At 38.1% G+C, this 22,546-nt stretch overlaps 1 protein-coding gene and 1 long non-coding RNA gene across 4 annotated transcripts in view; one reads left to right on the plus strand and one right to left on the minus strand.

Annotated features, from left to right (window-relative positions):
* The window catches only part of LOC149110269 (molecular chaperone MKKS-like), a 34,390-nt gene extending 25,376 nt beyond the window's left edge, over positions 1-9,014 (minus strand). Inside the window, exons 1-9 of one of the 3 annotated variants that reach the window (XM_089291080.1) lie at positions 7,876-9,014; positions 7,652-7,743; positions 6,390-6,569; positions 5,347-5,578; positions 4,570-4,980; positions 3,757-3,911; positions 2,803-3,059; positions 2,183-2,439; positions 245-321 (exon numbers count right to left, since the gene is read on the minus strand). In XM_089291080.1, the coding sequence (XP_089147206.1) occupies positions 280-321; positions 2,183-2,439; positions 2,803-3,059; positions 3,757-3,911; positions 4,570-4,980; positions 5,347-5,578; positions 6,390-6,569; positions 7,652-7,743; positions 7,876-7,932 (1,683 nt within the window). In that variant the 5' untranslated portion in view covers positions 7,933-9,014 and the 3' untranslated portion in view covers positions 245-279. Of the gene's footprint in view, positions 1-16; positions 322-2,023; positions 2,440-2,802; positions 3,060-3,756; positions 3,912-4,569; positions 4,981-5,346; positions 5,579-6,389; positions 6,570-7,651; positions 7,744-7,875 lie in introns of those variants that run through there. The other 2 variants (XM_089291079.1, XM_089291078.1) reach the window with 2 other exon arrangements.
* On the plus strand, positions 3,911-5,298 carry LOC149110272 (uncharacterized). The gene is made up of 2 exons (XR_016207729.1): positions 3,911-4,516; positions 4,829-5,298. It is a non-coding gene; the product is annotated as an uncharacterized LOC149110272 (long non-coding RNA).
* Positions 9,015-22,546: the final 13,532 nt, after the last annotated feature.

Here is a 22,546-nt window from a genome sequence, read left to right on the forward strand (position 1 = left end):
ATCATTTCCATTAGGGTTATTTTTTTGCCATTGCGATATTCAGATTTTCGATAACGTCTTAAATATATCTGCTGATTAAGTTTAACAGTACAGTTTGCGCACTTACTCCGGGTTGCAAGTCAATTTGCCCCACCATTGTTTAACTGGACTGCAAGCGCTTCTACATAAAACAACAAGCTGAAATCCGTCTGCTTTCGCACGCACTCCATTTTAAATCATCGACCTCCCTTACAAGACTACTTACTCGCTCAGTGTTTCTGTGGTCATCACTATCTGCCATCAAGTCGAATCAACAGGTTTGTCATTGATGTCGTTGCTTAGCTGAAAAACGAAAAGATAATTTGTAAATGTCTAGTTAAAGGACTTCAAAGTTTATTTAAGGGATTTTAAACCACACGCAAAAGTATCAATAAGCGTGGCTTGGATATGTATCATGAATTCGTTTGGAAACCGTCAATTTCACAATTTCAGGCTTCTTGCAGGAAGCTATTAGTTTTTCGTATGGTACAGGGTAGTAAAGTAAACACAAAGCCGATAGCATTAACCACAGAGCGAAAAATTTAAATGATTAAATAAGTTCCACTACAGACGAGCATTGCAGTTGAGGGCCACGTGCGCTTAGCCAGATTACTATAACAAAAAATTAAACTTTCTCTGAAAGCTTCTATACCAGGGATGTTATACAATTTTATGTTTTGTAACAGCAAAGACGCCTTTGATGAATGAGTTTATGAGCTCATAATATCATGATATATCGAATGAGCGGCGTCAAACATTACGCATCTCGAAGAGGTTTTCTTTTGAATTTTCTATAGAATATACCTTTAAGATAAAGTTAGCGTTCGTCATTCGTAGTAGTGCTCGATCTTCCCGAGAGGTTTCAATAGTTTTTTGTGTGACCTCTTCGGCTCGTCGATGATTTCCAAGCGATATTGTTACTCGATTAACACTCCTTTATAAAAGTAACACATTTTGAATTGATAATTAGGTTACCACACCCGTCTTGCTCTTTCTCTCCTTCTATGCCACCTTCACTCCGTGGGGAGCAAAGAGCCTCCGCAGTCTTGTTTGCAACAGTTATTTGGGTTGTGTGTCGAAACGCCGCCCGTTTCCTCAGCGGGCAGTGACAGTGCCTAGACTTTCAATTCATTTACCCAAGTTTGGTAGATTTCTCCAAATGAATCAAAAAACATAAATTCACTAACGGTCATACTGTCTAATTTCACTTCCGTTTTGTTGTCCGGGTTGTCCAAAGCCCGATTAAGCTAACCCAGGATTAGCGAGAATTTTGATTTGAGTTGTGTAACTTTTGGTGAGGTTTTATGTTTATACTGTTTGTCCTTCTGTTCTGAGTCTGACTAAGCTCAAACTTCACAAAACGTAAACAGTAAAACACATTTTTATATAGGAAAAATTAATACTTCGGTTAACTCTTAATCCTGGGTTAGCGTTAACCGGCTTTCGAACAACGCGACCCTTCAGGAGATCTAATAGTATCTAAAAACAGTTGTCGGCGCTTTTTTAATGCTCAGGGTAAACAGGGCTGCCGGTAAAACGCCGATTATGATAGGAGTCATTTTCGATTCTTTCCGTTTCGAATATTTTGTGGCGTTACTCTCGTGGCGTGCTGACCACTTTAAATAAAGGATTGTTTTGCTGGCTTTCCACTAAGATGGAATAAGAACTCAACGCGTGCATGAAGATTTTAATTGCCTAGGAAAGGGGGGCTAAGGTACGGCGCTCTACTGTGCCTTTCATACTGTTTTACTTAGTGGTCAAGCTGACAGGCCCAGTTGTAAGCTGTGGAGCATCTTGTTCCCTCGGACTTGAATCAGAAGGACGTGCAACTTTCATCTGTCAAACTCCCCCCCCCCCCCCCCCCCCAAAACCACCCAAAAAATTCAAGACAAATGATAAAAAGAGAATACTAACGTAATTGTGGTTTATAAAACTGGAACAGAAAAGATGACAGGGAAATTACTTCTAAGACGTTGAAAAGAGAACTGAACCAATAGGCGGCACCGTAAATATCTTGCGAGTTTTAATTTCCCGCCACACTGCTACAAACTACACAGTGAATTCTTACTATAGCATTAGCAGTTTCAAATGCAGTCCTGTAAGAATTTATCTTTATTGAGTACACATCGAGGACAGCATTGTCAAATATTTCCTTAGCACCCACTGTGCAACAGCTGTTTCTGTTATGACCAGAGGAGTTCTCGACATGTCCCATCATGCTCCACTCTAATGACTGATCACATGACACCAAACCACACATGCAGTGAAGCATGCTGGGCTTAAGATCCAGTGCTCTGGGAGAAAGACTCCAGTGATGCTGATTGGCTGAGTCAGTCACGTGACTGCCACCGTCATGCTCTAGGTATCCGGCCAAGGATTCAAGGCAATGGGCTACATTGTTGATGATAGCAACAAATTGACCTAAGAAAAAGAAATTCCTAGAGATTAAAGTAGGAATTATAAGGCATGTCCAAGGACTTCAAACTAACTTAAAAATAATTCAATCAATTTGCATTTCAAGCCAACAGGCAAGCTTCATCAGCAAGCTTGCAACTTGGATTTCTAGTGGCAAGTAAGGTTACAGGGTCGTCACAGAGTTTCCAAGTAGCAGCATTTTTGCTGGAGAAGGTGGCTGATTTTGCCATCTGTTTATAAGGAATGGGAATACTAGCTAAACAGGGTAGCCGGCTTAGATCAAGAAGTACAGGTGGTTACTGTTGAAGACCCTGAGGATTACTGCTAAAGCACACAAAGCTATATACCAGTGCCAAACAAGGTGTTTACCTCTAGTACAGCCAAGATCTGCAGCAATCTTTGAGCCATTCGTTTTCCCATACTGTCTCAAGAATGATGCTAAGTGAGTGTCTAGACATCCAGCACCAGGCACCACATATGGGCATCCCAAAGTCTCATATAACGCACTAACAGATGCTTGACAAACTGTCTTCAGCTCGTCAAGGGATGTCTCATCTGGTGAGCACAGCAAAAGAGTACACACGGAAGATGAAGTTAATGAGGACTCTGGCACCAAATGAATGTAGCTGTTTAAAAATATACGAAAAAGAAAAGCAGGTTTGCTAACTGGCCTTTTTGAAACCAGTTGTCACTGACATGACATTTACCATGCAGCATGACAAGCTCTGCACAGGCATGTACCTCTAATTCAAAGCAAAATCAAGGTTGACTGGTTGGTTAGTCCCTTAAGTTTGTTTGGGAGACTGCTGTATTGTTTTGCCATCCAGCTTGGTGTATTTTGTATCATGTGACCATTGGATGCAGAAGGCCCATTTATTTGAGATATTGCTGTCATTGTACACTGCAAGTGTATGGTGAATAAAGGTATGGACTGAAGTGATGCTTCTGATAGGAGAGTTCAACCAAGTCAAACCAAACCTGGCTCAATAGAGTGGTTTTCAATTGAGTGCCGTAAAACCAAAACCAAACCATTACTTACCAATTAGACTATTCCAACAATCTCAAACTGTGGTAAAACCAAGACTAATGTAACTGCCTGATTACTTTTGACACTCAGTTGAAAACCGCTCTAAATCTAGTAATTTTATTAGTAAGAATCAAGATCAGAATAACAGTTATGAAAAAATGAAAACTGAGGGTAAAAGACGTTATGTAATCATAATTACCAAAGGATGGAAATTAAAATAAAGTGATGTACATGTAGAGTACATGGTGGGTTGTACCACCATACGTTAAATGCACTATTGGATTTAGCAAGCTGACCTTTTGTCATTCAACACCATACGTTCAATCTTCCCGACTTGACCAAAGCTTGATTCAGTAATGTCCATGCTGAAAGTGCTCAGGATTGTTGCTCCAGTCAGACGTCGCACAGCAGAGATGTGAACAATGGATAGATGGTCAATCACATAAGCACCCTATGATGAAAACAAAACAAGTTATCAAAAAAAAAAAAAAAAAACTAACAAGTGACTGCTGTGTACAGGTCTGTCAATCCCACTAGTTGTACAAAAATTGAAATTGTTTCTAAATTAGCTGAGTTTTAGATTTCATTTAGATCTCATTTCTTCCATGAAGACTACAGGGCTGCCAGTCTTGCTATTAATTGTCAGCGATAATAATTATTATTGCCATGTGCCACAAGCAATACATACAACAAGAAACAAACAAAAGACAGTCCAAATTATGCATTATCTCAGTGTATTATGTCTTTAATCCCTTATAAGAAATTAGTCCACTAGAACTGTCTCACCCAACAAAACAGCTGTCAACAACTATTTTGGGTCCCATTTTTCATCTCATGACAGAGACATTCAATATTTCAGTCAAAAACACTTGTATCTATCACATACTGTACACGCATGCATAGTCCTTAAGATCTCTGTCTTTTGGACATGTAGGACCTTAGATTTACAATGATATCAGAAACACTACACAGCTGTATCCATGACTAGGTGAATTCTTTAGCTTAACTCCCAGTTGTATCTTGCAGGTGAATAAATGAAGTGAAGGCAGCACTTAGGTAGGTGCCCAAATCTGTTTCTAGGATTATGTCTGCCTGGGCTGGATACAAACCTTATCTCTCAAGTACTGCTTCAGTGCTGGATGTACGCATTTCTGGCAAGCTACCACTTTAACTCCAATAGCTAGCAACCAATCAGCAACCTTCAACATCTGCTGTAGCACAGCACTCTCCATGTTAACATCATGACCACTTCCTGCTGTCTCTATTTTAACGTTGTCGCTAAACCATTCATCAGTGTCCCCTGCCATTGAGACATTATACAAAGCCACTTTGGCATGATGGCTTAAAAGTGCTTTTTTTCTTTGAAAGGTTGCAACATCAGGGGCCTGAAGAATGACACCTTGTATGATCTTGGATTCATTGACAGGATCACCCTCGCAAGTCACTATTTGGACTGGCTGAAGGTCTGTGACAGACACTGAAGAGTCTTGGGAATTACTTGGCAGTGATTGAAGAAATGCCTGTGTGTTTGATCAATGCATGGTGTCAAACCATTGTGACATTGTGACATTGTGACATTGTGGAATAAAAAAGTTAACAAGGTTTATCTCAAAAAGAATTTCCTGTTATGTCCTCTTATTACCATCCCTGATCAGAGTCAAATTTCACATCAAACATGTGTTTTTCTAAGTTTGAGTCTAAAGCCACCGTATAGCATGTTAACAAACATTCAATGATTGAAGCACTGGCCTGGGTAGTTATATCTCTTTAGCTTGTGTAAGTCATGTTTGAGGTATTAATAAAAACTTGTACTTAAGTGAGTGCATTGGCACCTTGAACATGTATCCACCACTAGATAAACACACAAAAAATATTAAATCCTGTACCTTGATGACGAGCACACTTAAATACTGTTTCTCAGATTCACTAAGACGACAAGCAGGCTTTGTTCCAATTATGCTGTTTACAATGGACAGCATGGTCTTCATGTTACCAATATCAATGTTCATTTTCCATCGACATGACTGTAGGTGACTGGTAATGACTTCCAGTGAATGTTGACTGATCTGAGTGATGAGGGCTCTTGGGACAGGCAGATCAAGGGATGACTGTATCAGACTATAACAGAGAAACAATAAGGATCAATAAATTTATGCACACCTCTACAATTACCAGTAACAGTTTTCTACAAAAAAAGATAAACTTGCAGATTTGGTCCCTGACTATAAATGCAAGATTATATGAGGTCTCATACAACTCTCTACTTTCAAAGCGTTTCTTTCCACCTTTTTTTTAAGGTGTTAAACCCAAGGTGTGAGCAAGTTGTTGTTGCAATCATTTCAACTACATTACATTCTTTGTACATGTTCCGTACCAAATATGGGACTTTCATCTTACTAGTTTTATCTTTGAAAGAGAAATATAATTTAACATTTTTGCATGTGATACATAACGGACAAAACTTTCAATGTAGATAAGACAATTCTATATTTATAGTACCAACTGCGCTTAGCCATAAACCTGCCTTGCAGGAAGCCCACTCTTAAAGTAAGTAACATAAATATAAATTAATTGATAAACAAGTAAACAAAGAAAATACAACCTAGCTAAAATGTAAGTACATAAAATTAAAATGACTTTTTTACAATAAAAAATATAACAATATAACATTGTTGAAAATGGAAGTAAATTCATAAATTCAAGAATTTAATAATTGATATTATAAAAAATTATGTCATAGATAAATTTAAATTTAAAATCTTACGTGACAAATCTTTCTTTTAAAATGCCTTTGTACCAGTCATGGTGCGTGTTGTTGAAACATTTGAAAAGTAAAACTGTGTGCTTAATTTGTCACGCTTCATGGATGGATGCAATGTGTTGTATGTGTTGATAGATGAAATGCAATTACATGTAGGTTAATAGGCACCTTAGTAAGAGAAGTGCTGTTCTCAAACCACCATCACTGTAGCCTTCAAGATGGCCCTTCACAGCAGATAGTATCAACCTTGGTATGGGGTGTGACAAGCCAGACAAGCTGTGAAGAATCTTGCCTGATGTTGATGTTACAGTCACATGACCACCAGAGGATGACTGGAAGAACTTCAACCTGAGTATCAGACAAGTATAAAGATGGGAAACTTCACATGTTTTTAAAATAAAGATAAATGTATTGTAGTGAAAAGTATTGAATGAAATTATTGTTGTATCGGTACAGCTATTACTTTGTACAGTGTGACACTAGATTCCATTGTCACCTAGCTGGCAGAATGGATATTTATCTACCTTCAGTTATAAATTAACTGAGGCATAACGGAAAACAAACCCTTCCCTTCCAACAGTTGTGATGGGTTTTATTCCCAAGATGATCCAACAATTACATATGGTTAGGCTTCAAGCTCAGCACTCCTCTCACAAAGTCAAGCATCCCTACCCTCACGCCCGGACCCACGTGTACAAATGTCATGTATTTAAAATAATTGAAGGGGTGGGATGATGTGTAGTAGATGTCAAATTCTCACATATGGCCAGGGTCCCCTCCCCTGGGTTTGACATCAATGTACATTAACAAATCAGTCAAATACAGGTCATGAATCAGCAAACTTTATTTAGTGCTAGGTCTTTGGAGAAGATACCCTGATTCCAGAGGTTTTCTCACTCTCTTCATATCCTAATGTTCAAATTTGTGCCCTGAAGTAGCGAAAATGAGTCACGAAGCAGCAAGTGAGTTCAGTTTCTTTTTACACTCAAAGATGGCTTTTTGTGATAGAAGAAGAAGAAAGAAAACCCCAGGGACCAGGGTATCTAGCAGACTAAACCCTTCATTACCTGGGATATTAACAAAATGGGATCATGTTTACATTAGGTGGTGCAGGTTGATACTGTTGACCAATATATTGACTGATACTCGGTCGATACATCAGCCAGGTATCGGCCTTGTATCAGCCTTGTATTGGCTGAGTGTCGGTCAATATATCGGTCAATATATCGGTCTATAGTGTCAGCCGACACTACAGTAAACATGATTGACAGCATGTTATTGGCTAAGCTACAATGCAAGTAACAAATTAAATACAATGACCACTAAAACGTGGGGAGGACCAATCAGAATTGAGTGTTTTATTTTATTACAATAAATTTACGCTTACATTGATATAGTTAGGGATTTTATATGTAAGAACTTAAAATTACCTTCCATTTGGTCCAAGCGCTGTCTGAACTAAATCCTTCAATGCGCGTAGCGAGCCCTTTAACTTAATATCATCCAACGGCTGCACTGCAATCTGCATATAATTCAAAACACTCATATTAGGAAAATACATACCATATATAAGCTTCAGCTACTAAGTAGTTTATTTTAAAAAAAAAAAAAAAAAGCTGCTTATAAGTGAAAATGTATCTTCCTGGCAGCCTACCTGAGATGTCCATTCGTCTTTCGTAGACAGCCTTGAAGAAACACTTTTACCCTCCATTCAGGTCATATGCAGTATAGCCATGTGTATTCTCCACAACTGTGTAAACTTTTGACAAGAAAATAGGAAATTTTGCATACAACATGACGTTAATTGCAGGAATGGCTCCGAGCCTTTTGATAGTAAACCGCTGACCGAAACTATATATGCTGACATACTTGCTTACATCATATACTTTGGCCACCGGTTTGGATAATTAATTAACGCAAGATGTAGCTTAGATGTTGTTGTTTTTATAACCGGTTATCAGAGCAGGTCGTTTGTGTCTTTTCAGTTGATAAACTAATCACAGAGCACTTACCTCACATTCGTATTTTATTTTATTTTACTTTATTATTTTTTTTCACGTGATCAGTTTCAACGAACCCAGATCAGTGCTGAACTAAAGCGGTGACTATTGACGACTATTCGACACTATCCATGACTGTTCACCACTGCACTATTCGCTAATCGAGTTTTTTTAGACACCCTGCTAAAGGTCAGGAAATGGTCAGGAAAAAGACATTTTCCCTATAAAAAAGGATTTGTTAAAAACTTGTCAGTCATAATGAATGGGCGGAAAGGAGGGCTGCCCCTGAGGGCAGGCTAGAAACCGTTACTATGTCTGTTGTTTATTTGGTTAGAGAAATGTTATTTTTATCAAGGGAAAGTCAGAGAAAAGCATTGTTCTGGACCTCTAGTTTTGTCTCTAACTCAAATCCTTGCATTGTGGGTAACAAATCATGTTTGGAATTCAAGACAGAATTGATGTTAAATACATTTATCAGAATTATTTTTGATATGTTTATATTTTTTGCTTTTACAAAATTTTAGAGTCCCAGTGTTGTCACCGAATAGTCCGAGCACTGCCTTCCGTGCCTGTCATGGTAAACACCTGACACCTTTAGTTTTCAGGGCTTGGCTCTGTAAAATGCCACCACAATTGAGAATAAGACACGTTGTGCATTTAAAACGCGGCGATGAATTTCAAGCTCCCGAAGACACATGTTCAGTCTTTCCTTGGGGTTTTAAGTGATATCACAAAGGACTTCAAGAGTCAACTTCTTGAAAACTATTCAACGAATTTCATTTGAAATACCTGTGCTTTTGTAAAAGAAAATAACTGGCGACTGAGTGCGTGCTTTATTCGATATTTTTTTATTGATATCATTGTATGCTCTATTGTTTGACGCACAGAAATCTCAATGAAATATTCTGATGCAGAAAACACTTTTCTAGTGGGTGGAATGAATTTTAATCAAGTATGTAAGGAAGTCTCAAAGGACATCCCGTTCATTTTAGTGTCAGGGAGCGTCGTGTGTTGTGAAGGTGAACCAGTATCTTCGTCGATGTGCTCCCCTTCGCAGATAAGTATACGCTTTCGTTTTTGCATTTCTTGACCTTGTTCGCTTTTCGCCTCGTTTCGCTACGCTTGCCCTTTTCCGCAGTTTAGTGGTTTAGCATAACCAGTTCGTTGAGCAATTTTTTACGTCCACACGTGAAGAAATTGTTGAATACTGGGAGGGTGTGAAACTTTCGGAATAAAGAATTACCAAGTTCGTTTAGACAAGCACATCGGAATAGCAGGTTTGAAAGTTTCTTACTAAATACCACATTTCAGAAATACTAGCTCTCTTGTTCGTCGTATTTGTAACTGTTTAATGTTGTCCACGATGGGTCTGAACTGCAGGTCACATTCCACAAGTCAGAGTACAGAGTCACTGTGCTGCAGATAAATAAACAGCACCAAGATTCAGTCTCCTAGCCCTAATTAGCCCTAGCACTCTGCGTAAATGTTGTTTTAGATCGAGGGGAAACTTTTGGCATAGTTATTCATCAGTAGAGTAAGGATTTCTACTCTTGACCTGTGGAATGTGACCTGTGTTTTAGACCCGGCTTGTTGTCCATTGTTCCGATGCTCTGAGTTGCTAAGGGTATGAAGATCTGACTGAACAGTTTTAAAGTTACGTCAATAATATTCCCTGAGAATTTAAATTCTTTTCTCATGCAGGAACAGTTTGTTTCCATACAACCGCTGAACTTACTGCTCGTTAATGTTTTAATTGGAGTTTAATTTAGTCGGTTTTACTTTGAGAGCGACTTTGTTGAGATGTTATACAGCCATCCTTGTCCTTCGCCACACGATTGATTTCTGATACATTTTCGGGTAAGTAATATCAAAATATTTAGTTAGAATTTTAGAAATAAAGGCAGATTTGAGTTATAATTGTATTGTGGCTTTTCTTCATTCATCCTCGTGTTTTCATAATTGTTCACATTTTCGTGAAATCAGAAATTACTTGACGAATGGAACCAATTTTGAGCAAACTTGCGTTGAATTCTGGCGAGAAAATAATCCTAAGAGAACATTAAGAAATTTGTTAATGCAGGCGATATTGTCCGATGTTATATGGCCGGTTTCTAACTACCAAACTGATTGACCGACTGATAAGACCTCAAACTCAAAGGTGATATATTTATGACAGTTTCCTCTCTCCTTCTGGCATTAAACGAACAGAGGGGAACCCAAAGGAAATGTAACCATTATGAGCTAGACTACGAATAGTCCCTCTTTCGCTTAGTCCGTCGTGCGGGACGCGAAAGAAAACCGCGAGAAAAAAATGGCCGCGCGAAATCCTGGAGTCGAGGAGAGCGCGAAAGGAGGGACTACCGCCTAAGCCCAAGAGTTTGAATTATATGCGTTGCTCTCACAACGCAAAAATATGATTGGCTTATGTTAGGCGCGTTGACAACGTGTTGTCAACATTCGAGATACCTGTGACGTCTTGCAGGAATGTTTTGGAACCGGAGCAAATCGAAGCGGTACCAGAGCAAATCGAAGCGTTGGAATCGCGCTTCGCAAGCCGTGATGTTCTTGCGAATCTGCCAACAGGCTTTGGAAAGATTTAAATTCATCCAGTGTTTTGTTTGGCAAAGCTTTCTGCCTCCAACCCGACTGCGAGCGTGTTAGTGATTTCGCCGCTCAACAGCATCGTCTAAGTCAGCGAATATCAATCTACTGAACTTGGCCTTTCTGCCGCCCATTTGAAAGATTGATCCGGACTCTCACTTGAAACCGGACATTCACCTGAAATTTTCCGCTGCTATCGGCAAACATTTCACCGCAGTTGGATGATCTCCTATGTATAATGTATAATGGATAATGTAAATTCTCGGTTGAAACTCTGTTGAAATTTTCGCAATAACTTTTAGACGCAGCGAAAATCCTTACAAGAGGCCTCATTCGCCGTCTTCTGTTTAAAACTTCTTTGGCAGTTTCGCTGAACGAACACTGAACGAAGATATACTTCTCACGGCATATGTTTTTGCCTGGCTACTTGAAGAGTAGAGTAGAGCAATTTTATTCAGATCTCCCTGGGCTATTGATAACAGGCGATAATAAGAGGACGTCAAGATGAGAAATCCTACACTGAAAAATCACTCGGCCGTGAAAGGGCAAACCCTTGGGCTTAGGCGCTAGTCCGTCCTTTCGCGCGCTCCTAGCCCCTAGGATATCGTGCGGCCATTTTTTTCTCGCGAATTTCTTTCGCGTCACGCACGACGGACTAAGTGAAAGAGGGACTACTCGTAGTCTATTATGAGCAGCCGTGTTCAGCTTTGAAGCTACGTTCTCTCCTTATCAGTCTCTTCATTTTGCGATCAACTCCAATTTCAGGTAAATTCTAGGTTTTACTTTATCTTTATTTTACAAGTATGATCTGACCTTGTTGCAAAGTCTGATTTAAAAATTCTGACTAAGATAGCTATCACGATAAATTGATTGCTATGGTTCAGTTTGACCCTTGCTGCAATTTTATGATTTTTTTGTTCTAGTGTATTGTAATTTAAATTAAAATGCACCAGAAACCTTTTTGGATTGCAGGTTGTAGTTCTTGGGCTCTAGAGGAACCTGGTAGTTGACTACAGGAAATGACTGATTCCAGATAAGTACATCGTAGTTTTGTCATTTGTTCGTCGTTTTCCTGGTAAACGATTTAATTCAGAGCAAGATTGATCGAAATACAATATACCACCAGAATCCCAGACCTAACACGTTTGTACTCAGTAAATTTTCTGAGCGAAAAGAAAGCCAGTCACCACTATAAAATGCATTTCTCTAGTCTCTTGATTTCAGGCTAACGAATACAATGTAATATGCCTGAAAATAGCAACATCGTACAACTACAAGACTGTTCTATTGAATAAAGGAGATTTACTTCATTTATTGACATTTGCTCTCTTTTTTCCAAGGTTGAACACAGAGTGCACGTGCATTGAAAGAAAATGCAGCCATTTTGGATTGTAGTGTTTTACCCTCCGCTTTGATGCAAGTAGACGACATCTGAAAGATTTTATAGTCAGATAAGTTCGTTCTCATTTTCTTAACTCTTCTGTCTTATACCATTTACAGTATCAGTCCAAGGAAGAAAATAATTGATTTTCTTTTGTTATGTAGAGTACATCCTGAGGGAAATAACCAAATGAACTGTCTTCATGTAGCAAAAAAATAATAACTTTATACTGCTTTGTGCGTTTAAACGCTGCCTGAATAGTATTTATGCTTTAAATGTCTCTGTGAACCGCTAGCTCTGCATTTTTTTGACCAAATTCCTAAGCCTAACGCAGTTTTTAAAAGTCAGTGTATCAAAGCTTCCTCTTTTCTTTTTCATGCAGGTTTTAAAAAAGATATGCTGAGAGAAAACAAGACCATTTTGTACGACAGTGCGTGGCTCTAATGTTCTTTGGTACAATGTAAGTATTGCAAACATCTTGGTTCAGATAGACCAGATATTATCTTCGCAGTTTTCTATTCATTAACTGAGAAATGTTGTCTAAATGTACCACCAAAGCTCAGCAGTAACGTTCATAAAATATTTTTTGCCGGTGTTAGAAATTTATTTGCACCTTGCCTCACTTGGTCTCTGGAAAATTTATGAAACGAAGGACTGAAAATTCGCCAATGCAAGAAAAACAACTTCGTTAGCTCTTGGACTCGGTGGTTTCAATCAGTAGTTCACTACTTGCTAATGGCTGGAAACGCTTTTTCTCTACAATAAGTCCAGCACCTCAAATTTTCCTTTTTTTTTCGGTCTCAGTCTAAAGTTAATAAAATCTCCTTCCATGTCAATACATTTTAAAGTATCTTGCAGAGAAAATCTTTAACTATTTTAATGTCCTCGGCAGAACCAGGAAGTTTGTTTGAGATTTGCCAGCCAACAAAAATTTAGTGTTTTCTTAAATAATTTTACCGTACAGTATTGATACCTGCTTTAAGAAGTCACTGCAGAATTGCCTGTTATTAAATTTATAAACACGTCTCGAATTTGTTGATGAAAAAAATAGTTCGTTTTATGTTTAATCTCCCTTTTTGCCAGGTGAACTCGGATATTGAAGAGAAAGTGAGGCCATTTTGGATGGCAGTGTGTAATTCTTGAACGCTGGTGCACTATATATGACATATTGGAAAAATCTTAATTCAGATAAGTTCACCCTTTCCTTATTTTACTTGAATTTGTCGTCGACCACTTTAATAACTGTGTCATTCCAAGTATCCTGTAGAGAAATCTAATCGGGAGTAGTGAAAGATGAAATTTTGATCGTGTGGTGAGTTTGGGACAAAGAATTGAACATCTCCGTCCGTGACGGGATTCGAACCCATAAACTCTTACATACCGGTTGGGCAACGAGGAATTGTTCTGATGTCCGAACGAATTCTTAAAAGTACACGATTGCGAGAGATTTGTTCATCAATTTTAATAAAGTAATGCTTTAGAAAAGCACTGTAAATGTGTATTTAGGGGCAAATATTCGAAATTAACACAACTGGAGATCCGATAATCGTTGAAAAGTAATTTAATTTGTTGTTTTCTGCTCTTTTTATCACCAGGTTGAATGCAAACATCGTTTCAATAGAAAGTGTAGCCATGCTGGATCAAAGAGTGTAAGCTCTCGAAGCCTGGTTCAAGTTGACAGCCAGCAAAACACCTTTTTTCAGGTAAGTCGTTTTCTTCTCTGTTTACCATTGAACGGTTTCAGTCCAAAGAGTGATCAGAGTCTGACCATATAAATGCCTTCCTGACCCTTGTTATAAGCATTTCAGTTAGAGAGAAAATATTGGAATCAGGATATATTGTAACTAGTAAGAAGAATTTTACTTGAAGATTGGAGACTTGTCCAGTGACATAATGGAATCAAAGTTACAGAATAAAACATGCTGGTGTTAATTATTATAACCTTCGTAAGAACATTGTGAAAACAGTAAGTGTTAAGTGATACAATCAATATTAACCAGCTATTTTGTTGATGTTTCCTTTCTTTCTAGGTTTAATGCCCTTTCAAAGAAATGTGTAGTCACTTTGGATAGCAGTGTACTGGCTCTTGGACCCTGGCCTGGAAATATCTTACTTCAGATAAGTCGTTTTCTTGTTTCTCTAGTCGTTTATCATTAACGGATTCAGTCCAAGAGTGATCAAAATATAACATCGTACCTCGTTGCGTTGTCAAGTATGTTACAAAGGCAATGTTACCAAATTCATAAACTAACAACAAAAGAAATGTATGACAATCAATTGGGAAAATTAATATTTGAGTACGAGACTGAAGTGGAAGGTTGAACATCGCAATTTATTATTTTAAAGGACAACTTGAAACGGCCGAATATTCTCCGCAATGCAAAATTGAAGTGCTTTTCCCTAACATTTTGAATTCAAATTTAACAGAATAAAAACGTGGCGGTGGTACTAGAAATTGTTACAAATTTATTTTGAAATAAACATTGTGAAAAACAAAGATTCTAACGTAGCATTTCAGCTTACTCTCGGCTTGGCTTTGCGAACGAAGATTTAAGGAAGTGATCCACTTACGCTGCAGACAATTTACGAGAACAATTCCAGTTTAATAGTACAATGATAATTTGCAGTGTGAACAATGCTTTCCTTATACGAGGCCGCAAATGAACTTTAAAGGCGATTCATTTAGAGAAGGAATTACTCAAAATCAAATGTGCTTTAAAATAGTATTGTCAGGCATTCAAGAACGAACAGCAACTTAATTTGTAACGACTGATAGAGCTCATGACTTTATCGGCATGACAATTCTAATTGCGCTTTGCCAAACACGATCATTTTTCGGTCATCAATGTTCGAAGCTTGACCAATCTATATAAGCATGCACTACTTTTTCGTCTGTGTAACTGATATAAGTACAGTGTTAAACATGGAGATGAATGAAAAAATATCATCGCCTAGGGCAAATTAGTGTCTTGCTACACCATTTAACATGGAAAATTAACGTTTAGAACAGAGAACAGGTGGCTGAAAATATTTACGAGCGTTGTTGTTTGGTGTCGATACGTACTTGCATGTGTCCGGGCACAAGTGGGCTCAAGCCTTTAGAGAAATGTCATGTTTTCGATGTAGCGATGTCTCACTGACATAGATTTCAAAGTGTAGTTTGAGTACTTTCTTTTTCTCAAGAAAACAACAGTTTGCTGCATGTGAATAAAGTTTTTGTGTCAGTATTCAAGCAAACAGCAAACAAATAACATTCCAGCTAGAATAAATATGTGACGCTAGTCTCTCAGGGTAGCTGTAATGATAAACTGAAGTAATGGTCGAAACATTTTGAAACAAACAGCAAAAAAAAAAAAAAATATATATATATATATATATATATATATATATAAATAAATAAATAAAAATGGACCCAGAGAATAATAGATAAATAAAACAAGTACACAGGTCAAAAGGTATCAAAACTACTGTTTACACTTATGAAATGTAATAGTGAAATGGAAAATAGATAAAATAGAATCGAAAACTTTAGAAAGCTTTGAATTTACATAGTATGTTAATTGCTGCACGCGCAGTCTCCCGCTTCCTTGGAATGTCGTTTTCCGTAAAAAATAAACAATCTTCAATCTAAGCAAGAGCCATAACCGGGGACGGAGACCGTAAGTCTCGGGATCTGCGCGCACCTAATGATATGGGGCACTTTTGCTATTTTTAGAACAAATTGCGCCACCCTGACTCGGACATGCATCCGCGCGGATCCACGCACATGTCATGGGTTCTCGCGTGGATGTTGTCTAAAGAATAAAGTTTATGTAAGAAATCTCTCTACTCTGGTATCGAGGTAATTTGTGAATTTCTCAAACAGTGCTTAATCATAACCAAAACCTGTTTTTGATAGTTTCTTATTATTTCTGCTCGTTTGGCAAGTTTTGGAAGGAACGTCTGACGCGTACAAGTAGCTCCAGGGCGTGCACTTTAAAGTCCGAGTCTGTGTTTTCAATTGTAGCTAATTGGCAACAAATCTTGACAAAGATTTCTTTCGTTATCTTTTGTGCTGAGATTCTGCAACAATTTTCACTAACGCCAAAAGGCTACTATCATGTGTGTTTCTTCAACGTAGTGAAATTTTACACAGCTGCGAAAATAAAATAGACAAGGAGTTTTGATAACTCAGCCAACAAAATCGAAATCGTTATTCGAGTTGATTAAAGAAAGCGTCATCGTAACTTTGCTGATTATTCCTGCTATATTCACATATTTTCAGCTAAGCAGTTTAATATGTTCTCAAACATTTATCAACCTTGAACATATTTAAAAACTAGAGATATTATTGCGGAAGTCCAATTTGTCATGTTTACTGACTGCAAAAAACACGGATCGGCGGGCGCTCTTATTCATCGACAACAGACAATTTATTGAATTTTTACACAAACAAAGCCTAGCCGTGTCTACAGACGTAAACTTATTGGGCCTTGATGAAATATCAAGTGTTACTTACAATTCAGGCGAAATGCAAACTTGCAATTGTTTACTACTTTTCGGTGGCGATAGACTCTGGCGAAATCCCCCAAGCGTGTGGCAAGAGGAGGGAAACTTTGAAGTCCTAAAACGCTGCAATATCCAAATTTTTCCAACTAGTTTTTTTGCTGTGTTACGGAAAAGCTGTTAATCATCAGCATATGTGAAATTTATAGTGGAGTAATGTGGAACTCTTGTAAAAGAAGCAGCGGAACGCAACTTGGTCTGAGTGATATAAAACGGGACATAACTAAATTCGACACTGCCTTACTTCAGTCGAATTGGAGCAGCTTACGACGAAAATATTTGAGCAAAATTCCAACAGACATAAACGTATTGAGTTGTGGGCCAAAAGCATAAAACATGTCTGGAATTTCGGATGCCATTCCCTCCGCGCTACAACCGCAAAAATCCTCGCAGCGTGTACGCGCGCTTTCCGCACACGATGGCGCAATTTGTTCTAAAAATAGAAAAATTGTCCCATATCATAGGGACAGCCCCAATACTAGAAATGGCGCGTGCTTACGGCCTCCGTCCCCGATTATGGCTCCTGATCTAAGCTCATTTTAGCAACTCAGTGTAAAAGTTTTACATCGATTCGACACAAGGAAGATTAGTACAAAGTTATTGCATTGGAAAACGTTATTATCAGAAGTTAGAAACTAGTCTCACTTAGTGCAGGAACCGTGATTTTACAAGAAGTATTTGCAAGCAGTATTCCTGAGGAAAGGTTTCAAGACATAATTATCATTAAGGTTTAATTTTTGCTTTGGAACTTTTGAACAAACCTTTTGAATTTTAATCATATTCGTCTATCCTTTTTATCTCTTATATGGAGTTCTTAAAAATGAAACAAATTTTAGAACCTGCAAAGGGTGAAGGTTAACTGAGAGCGTCTCTTTCCATGTTCATCAAATTATAAATGCGGTATAGTAATAAAACATATATGCAGTATGTGGTGATAAATCATCTAGAAATGTTAAGTTTCGTGCAATAACTTGTCAGGTAAAACTGATATCGTGCTTTTAAAAAGGACCTCCATCTTGGATTTCAAAATTTGCAAATATGTCAAAAAGTTTGAAAATACTAAAAAATATGGCGATTCAATTTTTTTTCTTAATTAAGACTTTGTAAAAACCATAAAAATGTCTAAAACATGGACTTGAGCTTAGAAAAGTACACCAAAATTCATAAAACACCTTTGAGTGTGCTTGTTTGCCACAGGAGCGTCAAGAAAAGCAGTGAACTAATTGACACAACAAAACGTTCCCTGATTGTTTTAGCAAGGAGTTACCAAGTTTAGTTATTTATATTGATCTGCGTCAGTTTCCAATTTTTTCACTTTATCAAGATACTGGAAAGAGTATTGACCTAAATACTGTTTCGAGACGCATTGGCAATTAATAATTAAAGTGAGATAAGAAAGTACTTAAACACGATACATTTGAACATGGTTAATAGAGGGAAATGATTATGAATCATGGCAAATTTCTTTGTTGTATGTTTTTGTTGGCTGTTTGGGGCGGGGGAGGGAGGTTGACCCTGCACAAAATCTGGAAAAATACAAAAAGTTGTTATGTGTGCTCATACAGCTAACCAATAGAAACATTGCGATTACGTAATTCATGCACAGTCTAGGAGCATAAAACAAAAAGATGTACAGGGTCAAAGACCTTCCAACATAACTCTTAGCCTGTTTGTTTGCTTTTTTGATGTTTGCTGGGATCCTTAACCATTCCCTCTGTTAACTATGATTTGAACAAATGCAACTGTCTTAAGGATATGCTTGAAATTGTATCGATGACCTATAAGAAACTGGAACCGAGAATCAAACACGTAACCGTGAGGAAATTTAGTCGTGGACATGTTAACAGGTCGTTAATAATTTGCAGCAGGAAATCATTTCACATCATTGCTGATGAAGGTTGTATTTTTACCCGGCATTTGTCAGTCTATTTCGTAGCTGGTCGGTAATAGCAGATCGAGTTTTGATGTTGTTTCCGAAGCAATATTTGTTTTTCAACTCCTTGGCAGGCAAGTGTACTATGGTTTCTGATAGCTAAATAAGCCACGCTTTGGTAAGCAGTGAAAACACAAGGTCAATTTGCAAGGACCGACGTAACCTAATAAAAAAAGAAGTACCGGATCCTGTCCCTGTAAAGGATGTAATTGGACTTGGTGATGTCGGACTACTGACAAAAACGCTAGGCTGATAAAAAGGTTTGAGAACGACATAATCAGTTCATATATTTCGAAAAGCTTAAAAAAACGTCCAGTACCTTGAAAAGACTGGAGAGGCTTTGTTTTTGATTTTTCGGTTTTACGTTCTTTTATCAATAATATCAATACTTTTGAAGCATGAATCAGTGGTACCCTATTAAAAGTTAAAGGGACACAGTCAGCTGGAGCACATGCGCATTAGATACCATCTGATTTCATAGTTAATTTGCATATCACAGAGACACGATCCATACTGTTTTTAACCAAATATGATACAAAACATAGGATGAGCAAAAGCCCACTCAAAAACAGGTTTTTCAGTAAACGATTGAAAATCAAGCAAAACACTGCGAAGATTGAAGCGGATTTCTAGATGTACTCGACGAGTATCTTTGATTTCAGGTTGAGGTGAACTTTTTCAAAGTGAGAAAACTAGTGTCCAGGTCAGCGCGGTCCCAAAGCCGACTGTGTCCCTTTAAGGATACAAAAACATAAAAAACTATCTTTGACAAGAGGTGCTGTTTTCTGTAAGCGATAATCCAACCAAGTATTAACACAGCGGAGCAGGGCTTAAGTTTTGTATCACTCGACTTCAGTTTGCAGAGAAATATTGAGCCACGGTCCATCCAAGGATGCGAATAAGACAAGTGGAAATGAATATGTCAGTTTCTTTCTTAAGATTTGTTAAGTACAGTTCAGAAAACCTGAAAAAAGACATTAAATGCAAGTCATTTCTTCCCTACTGGTTCAGATCGAGGCAAAGCGTGTTGTTGATCATAAGTAAGGAAAAAAGGTCGTGTCAACATGCCAGCAGAAGTAATTAGTTGCTGCAAAGTTAAAGTTTTAACTTTGAAAATGAAATTTACAATTTTAACTTTAAAATTTCTAGGTCCAAAAATGTTGTCTAAAAAAGGAATTCACAAAGTCAATCAGTCTTCATAATGATTTCATGAAAACGTTTTATTGTGATCACTCTTGATCATTATGTAAGAATTAATAACCAACAGATATTGTGCTTGACAACGGTACAGTAATCTCTTTATCATTAGTACAAATCTACCGGATTATACTAATGCAATACTGCATTTTGATTGGCTAAGGTATATCTTGTACGATCATCCATTACTATTCAGTGGTTGAAGATAGTCTGCAAAATAGGGACATTTTTTCTCGTCTCGCCGAAGTTTCGGAAGAGGATTTAGAAATATTGAATGGATAATCAAATTCTCCAGAAGGCTCAGTGAAACAAGGCCATTTGCTGTCACAGTACTCGAAATTTTAGAAAAAAAACTGATAATCGCTCGGACAAAGCTGAAAGATGGACTCAAAAGACAGTTCATTCTGCGCTCGATAACACTATGGTAACGTTTTAAAGTGTAGAGATTTAATTGGCAATCATTTAGTAAGAGTTCTATATTCAAACGACTAGTTTATTTTGCTTAGTATTTGTTTATTTTTTTCTGAAGCCAAAAGCTAACGTTACCTTGTGAACATTTCATTATGTATGTAAGCACCGTAAGTTTTATTTGGAAAGAAAATATAGAACGAGTAGGAGGGTATCGCAGCAGCACCCTCACTCCCACAGTTCAACCCATAATAATACATGTTGATTCTGCGTGACACATTCTGATGAACTGTTAACATTTGATTCGATCAACAGGTAGCCTGAGGAGTAGTAAAGAAAGTGAACAATGATACACCACAGCGAACAACTGGCTAAAAGACAAATGCAGAAACACTTTCAAATAAATTCTCTTTGAACTTGGAAATAAACTTTAAGAAAAGCACCTGTACTCCGTTTATCGTAAATCTGTCGATCCTCATAGTAAGTTACGATGGAATAGTTGATTAACAAATGATGCGGACGTGAATATATATAATATCAAGTCTGTATGAGGGAAGAATAAAAAGATAGAGATTTTCGCAAATAACGAAAGTAAACTTAGCTGATGTAAGGAAGGTGCAAAGAGCAAATTAAAGACTAGAATCCAATAAGCTCTTACACCTTCCTGTGATAAAATATTATTTAGAAAATAGCTGTAGAAAAAAATATGCCGCAGAACCAGAAAGGTGAGTGCGGTTAAACCTGGGTCGTTGTCCTTTACTTTGCATTTAAATTCATTTTAATCCAATGAACATTGCTCATTCCCAAAGAAGAGGGCAATGCCAGAAAAAAATCGTCAGATAATAAGAAAATCGGGAGATACCCCTACACGAGCCCTTGTGCACAGTAGTTTATCTTCGGCCAAAAATCCCCCACCATCTTACAGGGGAAGATTGTTCGAAGAGCCTTAATTCCTGACCCCCAAAACCCCCACTCTCCTGAATGAAACAATCGCGAAGGAGGATTAAATCTCATCCATAATCCTTTACTTTCCTGGAGAGAAAATTTGGAGAGGAAGTTTAACTCTCATCCATAATCCTCCACTCGCCCTTTAAAGTTCAAAAAGGGGTTGTAATATGAGGTAGACTTCCTCCCAAAGTACTTTTCTCTGAGAGGGTTAAAGGTTCAGAAGTAGCGGTAAGACTAAACTACACTGTGTCGACACTGGGCATAAATAAGCAGTCTAGTCTTTCAGCCGTTTCCTAAACCTTGACCATCTTAAAGAAAATTACTTTGGGAGGAAGTTTTACTGAAAATGTAACCACTTTTGACTTTAAAAGGAAAGATTAAGAGATTATGGTTAAGACATATACTTCCCTCCAAATCTCCTTCTTAAAAAACTAAAGGATTATAAAAGAAATTTATTCCTCACGCGTGATCGTTTCATTCAGTGGAGTGGAGGTTTGAGGAACAGAAATAAATGCTCTTCTAACAATATTCCCCGGTAAGATTTGGGGGAATTTTGGACAAAGATAAACCACTGTGCCCGAAATATCGTGTAGGGGTATCTCTCACTGACGATTTTCTTGAGGCATTGCGCTCCGCTTAAGGAATACAAAATGTATCTTGGATTCAACTAAATTTAAATGCAAAGTAATTCTCCTTCCAAGCAAAGTAAAGGAAAATAATAAAAGCATTTCCACCTTGTTTATTACGATTTCTGGAGTCATTACCTAAATTGAATATATGAATAAATTAACCATGGGAAAAAGAGTCATCTTGCTCCCTGCTACCTCCTCTGGGGAGGAGCAAGGAGGGAAAAAGAGTCATCTTGCTCCCTGCTACCTCCTCTGGGGAGGAGCAAGGAGGGAAAAAGAGTCATCTTGCTCCCTGCTACCTCCTCTGGGGAGGAGCAAGGAGGGAAAAAGAGTCATCTTGCTCCCTGCTACCTCCTCTGGGGAGGAGCAAGGAGGGAAAAAGAGTCATCTTGCTCCCTGCTACCTCCTCTGGGGAGGAGCAAGGAGGGAAAAAGAGTCATCTTGCTCCCTGCTACCTCCTCTGGGGAGGAGCAAGGAGGGAAAAAGAGTCATCTTGCTCCCTGCTACCTCCTCTGGGGAGGAGCAAGGAGGGAAAAAGAGTCATCTTGCTCCCTGCTACCTCCTCTGGGGAGGAGCAAGGAGGGAAAAAGAGTCATCTTGCTCCCTGCTACCTCCTCTGGGGAGGAGCAAGGAGGGAAAAAGAGTCATCTTGCTCCCTGCTACCTCCTCTGGGGAGGAGCAAG

This window comes from Orbicella faveolata, unplaced genomic scaffold, assembly GCF_042242905.1.
Source record: "Orbicella faveolata isolate gen_17 unplaced genomic scaffold, um_ofav_v1 contig_24, whole genome shotgun sequence".
NCBI classification, from domain to species: domain Eukaryota; kingdom Metazoa; phylum Cnidaria; class Anthozoa; order Scleractinia; family Merulinidae; genus Orbicella; species Orbicella faveolata.